At 36.7% G+C, this 11,792-nt stretch overlaps 1 protein-coding gene across 1 annotated transcript; it reads left to right on the top strand.

Annotated features, from left to right (window-relative positions):
- The first annotated feature begins 8,916 nt into the window (after window positions 1-8,916).
- LOC113778742 (AAA-ATPase ASD, mitochondrial-like) lies at window positions 8,917-10,726 on the top strand. Its single transcript, XM_027324233.1, has one exon. It carries the CDS (start codon window positions 8,975-8,977, stop codon window positions 10,499-10,501), a length of 1,527 nt encoding a protein of 508 aa, XP_027180034.1. The 5' UTR covers window positions 8,917-8,974; the 3' UTR covers window positions 10,502-10,726.
- The last annotated feature ends 1,066 nt before the right edge of the window (window positions 10,727-11,792 follow it).

Here is an 11,792-nt window from a genome sequence, read left to right as displayed (position 1 = left end):
ATTTCTTACTTCTGAACGCAGGCAATGAATTCAAGAAAATTTCTTGAATTATTTCGGACGTCCGGTATCTTTAGTGTATGTGTTCGAAGGTAGGGAGTGGAACTGAGAATTCTTCTTCAGTTTTTTTTGGACATCTGGTCCCTCCAACGTTTTGCGTCCAAAGTGTCGCAATGTTTGTCGGACGTTCGGTGCTCTGATGTTGTGCATCCGATCGAAGTCAGTGAACTTAGAAGGAGTAACTTAATATCTTCGGACGTCCGAGAGTGGAGTTCTTCATACATCCGAAGTTGCGCAATGAATGTCGGACGTCCGATCCAGTCTTTTTGTGCGTCCGACAACCGCTTCAGTATTCTTTGTGCTTAGTCTTTGAACCTGTTTTGCTCCATTTCTGAAAAGGTCTATTAAGAAGATATTAGTAACATCCATTTGTTTTATAATCATCAAAAGCTACAGACTGAGATAAACAATCTCCCCTTTTTTGATGATAACAAAACAATGGATGGAGGAAAAATAATTGAGACAAAAACTCCCCCTCAGATCAATGGATCACTGGACACTCCCCCTCAGAATGACTTCGCTTGACATATAGTTGACACTTATCACCAGATTGGATATCCATTTCTCCCCCTTTTTGTCATCATTAGATCAACCAAAAACCAGTATCCAACAACCAGAAACCCAACATCATCAGTATTATCAGCAATTATCAATAACTAGAAACGTGAAATTCAACAGTGATAACAGCAATTATCACTGTCAGCAGTCAATATCAGAAATCAAAGACCAAATAGAATTAAGAGTTAACTAAATGAAGGATAATCCACAAAAGCAACACCATTCAGAATATAAAAGATAACCAAATAGTTTTACAAACCAGCGGAGGAAAAGAAATAGAATCCTTAATACCGAGCACATGAAATGTTTAAAATGCAAAAGATGCAAAAGTCTATTATGAATTACCATCCTAATCATGAAGTGAAATTTGCCTAGAAGTGCCTAAATGGTAATCTTAGACAATCCAGGCCTCCTCCTTGCTAGGCGAAATTGAGCAGGATCCACTTCTTCCTCTTAAGTTTTCTCATCATCATCCTCTTTAGTTTCCTCTTCAGTTTCCTCATTATCATCCTCTTCAGTTTCCTCTTCAGTTGCTGGAGCCTTTCCTTTGTCTTATGGATAAGAATTGGAAGCACGAAACTCTGGAGTGGTTTCAGTACGAGGAGTTTGCTCAGTTGGCTCAGTTCTAGCTGCCTTTTGATGTACATTCTCATTGTTTTGAGGAGCAGAAGGCACAAGAAAATTTCTTTTGTCAATGAAGGTGGCTCGTTGGTCGGGTGACATGGTCATCATCAAATCATATTCGAGGAGTAGGAAATATTGTTTGAGATCCTCAAGCAAAGAAATGACCTCAGAATTAGATGAAGAGGGCTTAGTAGCTGACCTTCTAGAATGGATAGTGAAGGATGAGACATACATGGACTGATCTCAAGGAGTACTAGGGGTGACAGGTGTTTCATGATAATTCTTTCTCCTAGACTCCAAAACAGTTTCTTTGTATCACCATTTACCATAAAAAAACTTCAGATTTTTTCTTTCAAAATATGCCCCTGAAAAGACAGTGGATGCACTTTTTTTTGGTGATTTGCCAGTGAAGGGAATTTTGAAATGAGCAAAGATTAGGGTAAAAAAATTTTCATAAGAAAGTTTTCTACGGTTATCAGTGCTGATTTTGAGTAAGAATTTGCACATAACAAAGCCGCAATCAATTCAAATTTTTTCAAGAAAATAGTAGAATAGGTAAAGCTCCATTTTGTTGGCATCTGTCCTATGACCATCAGTAGGAACCAACAGATTTGAAATTATAGAGAAGATGATCAAATTTTGAGAACTGAGATCCTCCAATCTTGCCTCAACAGGAGTATTAAAATGAGTTTGAAAATAAGCCATCAATTTTGCAACATGAAAATGATGATAGGCAGAATGAAATTCTTCATATGAGAAAAAATTTACAATTTTTCCTTTAAAACCATCTTCAATTTTGGTTTTCAAAATAGTGTTGACAATGTCAAGGTTTAAATCTATATCAACATAATTGACACGTGAAACTAGATCAGTGTATGATCTACCATTCCTAAGATTGGCAAAGAATTGATAAAGCATGTCAGGGTAATAAGTGTTGGGAATGGTCAAAATGTGAGTCCATTTTTGGAATTCAAAGAGCTTAAGAACAGGTTCATGGTCAAGCTTACAAAATTCATGAGGAACAATTGTCCTTTGGGTGATGAAGCCCTTCTGAGAGACCAATTCGAATCTATCCCTAGCATCATCATCAATAAATTTTGGTAGTGGGGTAGGTTCCTCTGTAATCTGAGCCTCAGGCTGCTCCCTGGCAGTTCATTTCTTATTTCCACTTCGTGGAGCATCATGTACATCGGTCTGTCCACTAGACCTTGTTCTTGGTGACTTTCTGGTGGAAGCCTCAGTGGCTTGCTGATTCTCAGCATTTTTCTTAGTAATTTGCTATTTCTCAATTTGCTCAATAGAAGGATTATCAGTTTGCCTTTCCTTAGTTTGAGCAGTCCCCTTCTTCTTAGCAGACCGTTTTCCTTTTTTACTATGAGGTTCAGTCCCTTTTCTAGGTGATTTCATGACAGATGCATCAACATTAGTAGGCTGCTGCAGTTCCTCTTCACTATCACTGACAGGGGGCAGTGCAGTGGGTTGTTCCTCAGTTTGCTCAGCAGAAGTAGTTTGCTGTTCCTCTGAATGTTTCTTTTGGGTCGAACCTTTTCTTTTTCCACCATGTTTTTTTGTTCCTCTCTTTGGAGATTTGCCGGTGGATGGCTCAACAATGTCAATGTCTTCATCCCTCCACCTGAACCTTGTGGTGTGTCCGGCACTAACAGACCCCCCTCTAATTCTTACCATGATGAAATGCAGGATGTTTATGTTGTAGAGTATGATGCAAATGTGTATGAAAGTAACTTAGAGTGCGAATGAACTACAACAAATGGTTGAATCGTCCAAAAAGAGTAAATTTTGAATGGTTAGGGTTGTAGGTGATAATTGGGATTTATGGGGTAGTTGGCAAATAGAGAAAGTTATAAGGGATAATGAACGGGCAAAAGTAATGTAATGGTTTTGGACAAATCAATTTCTCGAAACTTGTTCAGAAGAGAGATGAATTTTGAATTTGAAATTTGGAGAGGATGAAGAGTTGCGTCCGATACAACTGTAAAAAAAATGAACTGACTGAAGAAATGGACTATCATATAAGACGTAATTTTTGAGTGTCGGACGGCTGAACGAACTGAAGCGTCCGACACAATCGTCCGAAATAGGACTTTCTGGAAAAGTAATCAAGAACACTGTCGGACGTCTGTTCTAACTCATCGGACGTCCGATAAAGAGTGACCAGAGAATTTTTAGAATATTTTTCTGAAACGCCCAATTTTGTTCTAAAAAACACAAATTGATCCAGTGGTAAGGCTTTTATGAGAATATCAGCAATTTGATCTTTTGAGCAGATATAGTGAACACGAATTTCACTCTTTTGAACAATATCGCGAATGAAATGATGTTTTATGTCTATATGCTTTGTTCTAGAATGTTGAGTGAAATTTTTTGTCAAATTTATGGCACTAGTGTTATCACAATACATAGGCACACAGTCATACATTAATCCAAAATCATTCAATGTATTTTCATCCATAATAATTGAGCACAACAAGCTCCGGTGGCAATATATTCCGCTTCGGTTGTAGACAAGGAGATAGCATTTTGTTTCTTACTAAACCAAGACACTAAGCAATTACCAAGAAAGGGACATGTTCCAGTTGTACTTTTTCTATCTATCCTACAACTGCCAAAATCAGCATCTGAAAAACCATATAAAGGGAACTCATGGCATTGAGGATACCAAAGACCGTAATTCAAGGTTCCTTTTAGATATCTAAAAATTCTTTTCACTGCATTTAAGTGAGATTCCTTTGGACAAGACTAAAAACGAGTACACAAGCAAACAGCAAACACAATATCAGGTGTACTAGTAGTTAAGTAAAGCAAACTACCAATCATACCTCTATACATCTTTTCATCAACTTTTATACCTTTTTCATCCTTGTCAAGCTTGGTAGATATGCACATAGGTGTTCCAACTTACTTTAAATTTTTCATTCCAAATCTTTTGAGCAGCTCTTTGGTGTATTTTGCTTGATTAATGAATGTTCCTTTTTGGGTTTGAATCACTTGGAGCCCAAGGAAGAAATTTAATTCTCCCATCATACTTATCTCAAATTCTTTTTGCATAATTGTGGAAAAATCCTTGCACAAACTCTCATTAGTAGCATCAAATATAATATCATCCACATAGATTTACACAATTAAAAGATCACTTGAACTTTGTTTAGTGAAAAGAGTGGTATCTACAATGCCTCTTTTAAAACCATTTTCAACCAAAAAATCACTTAAACGTTCATACCATGCTCTTGGAGTTTGTTTTAATCCATACAAAGCTTTTGAGAGTTTGCACACATGATTTGGATAAATCTTATTTTCAAAATCGGGAGGTTGGTCAACATATACTTCTTGATCAATAAAGCCATTTAAGAAAGTACTTTTAACATCTATTTGAAATAATTTGAAATTCTTGAAACATGCAAAGGCCAAACATTCTAATTGATTCTAGTCTGGCTACGGGTGCAAATGTTTCATCAAAATCTATTCTTTATTCCTTACCACTTCACCTTTGTCATTCATTTTGTTTCTAAAAACCCATTTTGTGCCAATGATAGGATGATCTCGAGGTCTTTCAACTAATGTCCAAACCATGTTCCTTTCAAATTGATTTAGTTCCTCTTCCATAACTAAAATCCAATTTTCATCTTTCAAGACATAAACAATATTTTTGGGTTCAAACTGTGAAACTAATGCAAAATTATCCATCAATTGTTTAGAGGAGGAACGAGTTCTGACCTTCTCGGATGGATCACTAATGATGAGCTCCTTAGGATGGTTTTGAACAAATTTTCAAACTCTTGGAAGATCGTTAGGTGTACCAACATTCCTATCATTATCTTCCAGAGCTGGACTAACTTGAGAATCATCTCCCTTTGAGCCATTTTCTGGTGAAGCATTGTCTTGATCATTAATTGTGAGCTTCTTTAGTTCTTCTTGAACACCTGCATCATCATCCTCACCACAACTTTTGGAAATATCACCATTAGATTCATCAAAAGTGACATGTATAGCTTTCTCTATAACGAGATTTCTTCGATTATATACTCTAAAACCTCTTTTATTTTCATAATAACCTAAGAAGATTCCTTCATCAGATTTTTTATCAAACTTACCAAGATGTTCCTTGATGTTTAAAATGAAGCATTTGCAACCAAAAGTTTTGAAATATCCAACAATAGGTTTTTTTATCAAAATTAACTCATAAGAGGATTTGTTCAAAATAGGTCTCAAAAGAACTCTATTCATAGCATAGCATGCGGTATTAACGGCTTTAGTCCAAAACTATTTTGACAAGTTACATTCACTTAACATGGTTCATGCGGTTTCTTCAAGAGTTCTATTCTTTCTTTCAACAAAACCATTTTGCTGAGGAGTTCTAGCAATTAAAAACTCATGTGTAATTCCATTGTTATCACAAAATTCTGAAAAATCACAAAATTTAAATTCCGAGCCATTGTCACTTCTAATCTTGATAATTTTCAATCCAATCAGATTTTGAACTTTTGCAAATAATGAAACAAAACTTTTGAAAGCATCATCCTTGTGAGCAAGAAATATCACCCAAGTGTATCTAGAATAATCATCAACAATAACTAAACAATATATTTTACCGCCCAAGTTAGCAATCTATGTAGGACCAAATAAATCAAGATACAAAAGATCCAATGGTTTTGAAGTGGAAACACAATTCTTAGGTTTGAAAGAAACTTTTACTTGTTTTCCAAATTGACAAGCATCACAAATTTTATTTTTTTCAAAGTTGATTTTTGGTAAACCTCTAACAAGTTCCTTTTTGGAAATCTCTTTTAACAAATTCATATTGAAATGACAAAACCTTCTATGCCACAACCAAGGATCTTCATCTGCAGCTTTAAGACATTTAAGGTTAAAAGAATCAACATTTTCGAGAATAACTATTAGGCCTAAGATCCATACTTTCTTCTGCATCTACTTATTCTTCTTCTCATCATCTCCTTCTGATCAGGGCAAAAATTAAACAAAAAAAGACTCACAGAACTAGCTTAAGGCCCTGCTCGAATTGTCATTTTCTGCTGAAAAATTGCGTCGTTTTCCGTGATCACATTTCCCTATTACATTTTTCCCTCACATACATTAAATCGCTACAGTAATTTTTTCATGAAAAATCATGAAAAATGCAATTCAAACACAACCTAAATTTCACAAAAAAAGTAAAAACAAAAGCATACATGTTCTGATGAAGGTCCATTTTTCCCCCTTCTACTTCTTCTTTTCATTGCCTTCGTTTTTTTTTTGCCCCATTTTCTTGCTGTAATATAAATTGATTAGAACCCAAATAGGTGGGCATTCGACGGTTAGATTGTTGTTGGCTTGTCCCAGTGAAAGAAAAGCAAATTGGGGAAGAGGAGGGAAGAAGAGAGGAAGAAACGAAAAGATGAGAGAGAAAGAGAAGAGAAAGATAGAAATTTCGTACTTTTGATAGTTTAGTGGGTGAATGTATACTTTTAAAGAGTTGAGTGGCCAAAACTCTCTTATTTAAAAAGTTGAGTGGATACCAGGTAATATGCTCAAAAGAAGAAGCAAAATTTGTGTTGTGGCTTGTGCGAGTCCTTAGATTTGACAGACTTGGCAGTAGGAACGGACAAAATCACCCAAAATTTATACTTTTGATAGTTTAGTGGGTGAATGTATACTTTTAAAGGTTGAGTGACCAAAACTCTTTTATTTAAAAAGTTCAGTGGATACCAGGTAATATGCTTTTACATCTACTTGACTCTTTTTTCTAAAGATGCGAAGTCTTGGAAAATTTAGAGTTTAATGAGACAATGGCTCCACAAATTGGAATATTACGAAGTTTGTAGTAAACATATATACTACATGCAACTTGTCACAAATACTTAAAAAGTTGTTTGTGGGGCAAACCCAAATACCCGTTCACATTTTTCCTGAACCACTTTTGGTCCTTGGACTTTAGTTTGTAATAACATCGTCCATTTTCCCTTTATTTATTGGGCCAATTTGGTCATTTCATTTAATTTAGGACAATATTGTTGCTTAATTTTGATCATTGTGCTGAATTAGTCTCCAACTTTTTATGGACCAACTTAAAGAGGGACAAAGTCATCAATTCTTGTTTTTGACTGCTGACTCAACTCTTAAAAATGACTGGAAAAAATGCCCAAAAACTTACCAAAAAATTCAGTTTAGGGAAGGCTGAAAATGCTTACAATGAACAATAACCCAACTTGACATCTTTTTTGTTAAATGACACTTTTTGTACCCTAATTCTATACTATCCTACCTTAGGGAGGCCCAATTATACCTTGAGAATTTGCAGCAATTAACTTAGATTTATTCTGTGCAATTGAGTTAGCAATTTTTATTCTAAGCAATTTCCCCTTCCTTGATCTTTATTTTTTAAGTCTCTGGACCTTTTTTCTCAATCAGAAAAATGAGTTGATAATTTTGCTCCTCCTTCAAACTGATCAGTGAAAAGTCAGTTGAACAAATTGGCCCAATAATAAAAGTTAGGAGATGGCATTATCCTAAATTAAAGTGGAGGAACAAAAAATTGGCTCAGTATAAAATTTAAGGACGGCATAGTCTCAAATTAAAGTCAGAGGACCAAAAGTAGTTCAATTGAAAGACTGAAGGACCAAATTGATGATGTAGATAAGCTGTCGAAGGACCAAAAGTAGTTCAATAAAAAGATTGAAGGACCAAATTGATGATGTAGAAACAGATAATGCGCAGCTGATAGGTACAGTCTGTTGCCGAAGTTCAGCCTTTAGCTTTTCCCTTCTTTACCGTCCACTTATATTGTTGCATGTTTCGTAGAATTGGGTACTTAATTCTTAAAAGCAGACTTTGATATCGAGTAACATATTGTTTAGTCAGAAACAAATTGATTTTATTGCTCCTAGCTGGTTGATTCTCAACGGTATTAGGCCTTGTATGAATCGTCATTTTTTTGAGAAATTTTTTGTATTTTATGAATATATTTTTTTACATATTTTTTAAATTACCTTTTATCTCATCTATATCACATTTTTTAAAGTAACAATAGTTTTGTTGATTAAGTTATAACGCGTGTGCGTATATACTTTTTTATTGTTGTATATTTGAATGCTTGATCGCCAAGACTCCCACCAAATTTCAATGAGTTGACTGACCTGCTCACTCGTACCATTTTTTCTTAACTACTAAGGACCCCTCCAACTATCCATGACCCATCCATGATGCAACTACGATGATGTCAACTCATTGACGCAACTACTAAGGACCCATCCATGACTTAACTACTATGGACCCATTCCTCGTACGCGACAATCATGCGCGACTTTCTTAGTCCCTTTACTCTGCCAGAGATGGCACGGTTTAAGTCCTCTTCAGTGATGAAGTCGCGAGATATAAATAGTTTAATAAAACACTATCACCAACTCAAAATAAGGGTACATTCATATTTTAATGCAATTATTGCTAGAAAGTTAATGAAATTAAAATTTTTTTTATCAAAAGAAAATTTTAACACAACTTTCTTAACAGGACAAAATGTCCACTTCCTTCAAGAAGGAAGAAAAGTCAAGATGTTACGTGTAAAGGTAAGAATAATGCAGCTTCGAAGAACCAGTCAAGAACTTAGCGTGGCATATAAATAAAACTCATGGGAGCACTGCTCAACAAAAGGTAGAAATTGTGAGACAAAACTATTACAACTTATCGAGATTTCAATTTTCAGGAGTTGTGAAGGAAGATATCGATGATGACCATGGGAGAGACGTGGGGGAGCCTAGGCTCTGCTATGGCAACGATAATGTTTGTTTGGACCATGTACAAAAACTATTTCCCTCCCGAACTCAATGGTCAAATTATTCGGTATAGCCAGAAAATCAAAAGTTTTATCTACCCTTACATCCAAATTACATTTCCTGAATACCAAGGTGATGGCTTTGAGCGTAGTAAAGCCTATATAGCCATCGAAAGGTATCTTGATAAGAATTCTTCCAAGCAGGCGAGGCGACTGAAAGCCAATGTTGTCCAAGATTTTGAATCTGTTGTCCTTAGTATGGAGGACCACGAGGAAGTCACCGATGAATACAAAAGCATCAAGCTTTGGTGGAGTTCAAGTCAAGACATTCCCAACAGGCAGTCCATCTCATTTTATCCCAGAGAAGATGAGAAGAGGTACTTCATGGTCACTTTTCACAAGAGGCATCGAGAATTCATCACGAAAAATTATTTGAAACATGTTCTGGATGAAGGAAAGGATATTGCTGTCAGAGAGAGGCAGAGGAAGCTGTACACTAACAACAAGAGTGAGAATTGGTATGGATACAAGAGGAGCATGTGGAGCCATGTAGTTTTTAAGCATCCAGCTACATTTGGCACTTTGGTCATGGAACCAAAGAAGAAGCAGGAAATCATGGATGATCTGATCACGTTTAGTAAGGCGGAAGAGTATTATGCAAAAGTCGGCAAGGCATGGAAACGTGGTTATCTCCTTTATGGTCCTCCGGGAACGGGCAAGTCAACCATGATCGCTGCCATGGCCAATCTTCTGAAATATGATGTGTATGATCTAGAGTTAACGGCGGTCAAGGACAATACGGAGCTGAGGAAATTGCTAATAGATACGTCCAGCAAATCTATCATAGTAATAGAAGATATTGATTGCTCGCTTGACCTGACGGGACAAAGGGAGAAGAAAAAGGAGCAAAAAGATGATAAAACTGAAAATAAAGATCCAGCAAAAACAGAGATGATGAAGCAAATGGAGGAAAACAAGAGCAGCCAAGTCACTCTTTCAGGACTTCTAAACTTCATTGATGGGTTGTGGTCTGCTTGCGGGGAAGAAAGGCTTATCGTTTTCACAACTAATCATGTTGAGAAGCTAGATCCTGCTTTGATTCGAAGAGGGAGGATGGATAGGCACATAGAATTATCTTATTGTGGGTTTGAAGCTTTCAAGGAACTAGCAAAGATCTACTTGAGTATTGAATCACACTATCTGTTTGCGCAGGTTGGCCTCTTACTAGAGGAAACCAATATGACCCCTGCAGATGTTGCAGAAAATTTGATGCCAAAATCAACTGCTGAGGATGCTGATTTTTGTTTGGAGAGATTGGTTAAAGCACTTGAGCAAGCCAAGGAAGATGCAAGATTGAAGGTAGAGGAAGAAGCAAAAGTAAAGACCGAGAAAGAAGAAAAGCTAAGAGCTAACAAGGAAGAGGACGAGAAAGAGAAGGGAAAACAGGACACAACTGTTGATGAGGTAAAAAACACATAAACTTTGGCTAAAGAGGTGAAATAAATTGGATGCATCACCAATGGCTAATTTGCAATCATTTGCCACTTTGAGATTCATCACTAATTTTTTTTAAAGTTATATTGGCTGTTGTGGCCTTATGCGATGCGTAAGGATGCCCTGAGCCTGATGGTCTTGTACAATTTAATAGTACAATTGTGTTGTTTTGTGTGTTTTAAACAATTGCAAAAGATTTTTAAGATGTAACTGGATCTTGAATTGATCATGTTTAGGACCATAGTTCACCAAATGATGCGAGTCCGAGTTGACTCAGATGATTCTAATAGGGATCAGTCCATGCCCATACAAAATCATGAGTAAAGTGCCGCGATTCCGAGAACTTAGATTGTTTCAGTTGAATCGACTCTGAAAAATAAAAAATCAGTGAGACTAGGCTGAATCTCGCTAAGTCAGCTTGTGAGTTGGAAAATCTCCAACTTCTTCCCACAAATCTTCAACAACTAGTTGAAACCCAAAAAATCGACATCTGATCGATGTAAAACAACCGATAAACAAATTCAATGCCTACAAAGTCACCAGACTGAGAGGGGAAGATGGGTGTTTCACCAAAATCATCATACTTCAATCATTCTGGACTTTTAGTGAAAGTAAATTGAATGGTGTGATCTCTGGAAGTTCCGACTGAGATTTTAGGAGCTCTTTCATGGTATAATTACAGAGGAAAGGGGAAGGAGATGGGACAAAAGCGAGAAGGGAGAGCCAAAGAAAGGAAAGTCTGGACAAGAGAAGAAATAGGAATAGGGCTGGATTTTGCCTTTTTCTTTTCTTTTTTTTTTTCAAAATGACAACTTTCATTTCTTCATAAACGTTTTTACAGATTCAGGGCAACTGCCGCACTAAATCTGCTTGAGTAGTCTCAATCAGCCAAACTGGGAAACCATTCAATTACATTTTTTCACGTTTATAGCAAATTACTAGGGAATGAAAACCCGCACAATGCGCCGATGTTGGGTGCCTCTATTTTATTTTATTTTTATTTTTTATATTTTTGGAAAAAGGCAGTCAGGCCAAACTTTATTCAAAAAAGAGAGGGGTACAAGAGAGAAAAAAAAACGGAGCAAGACAGAAAACAAGTTCTCAAGCCCTAACTCGCACCTCGCGCAGACGAGGTACTTCCCTCTCCGCGCCTCCCCTCTGGCTCTGGGTGGCAGGGCCGCAATTGAGGCGTAAAACTGCTGCCCTCCCATCTGCAAGGAAGCCAGTGCATCAGCCACCGAGTTGGCCTCTCGAAACACATTGTGAAGGGGTGCCC

This window comes from Coffea eugenioides, chromosome 7, assembly GCF_003713205.1.
Source record: "Coffea eugenioides isolate CCC68of chromosome 7, Ceug_1.0, whole genome shotgun sequence".
NCBI classification, from domain to species: domain Eukaryota; kingdom Viridiplantae; phylum Streptophyta; class Magnoliopsida; order Gentianales; family Rubiaceae; genus Coffea; species Coffea eugenioides.
This window is presented reverse-complemented; position numbering and strand designations above follow the sequence as displayed.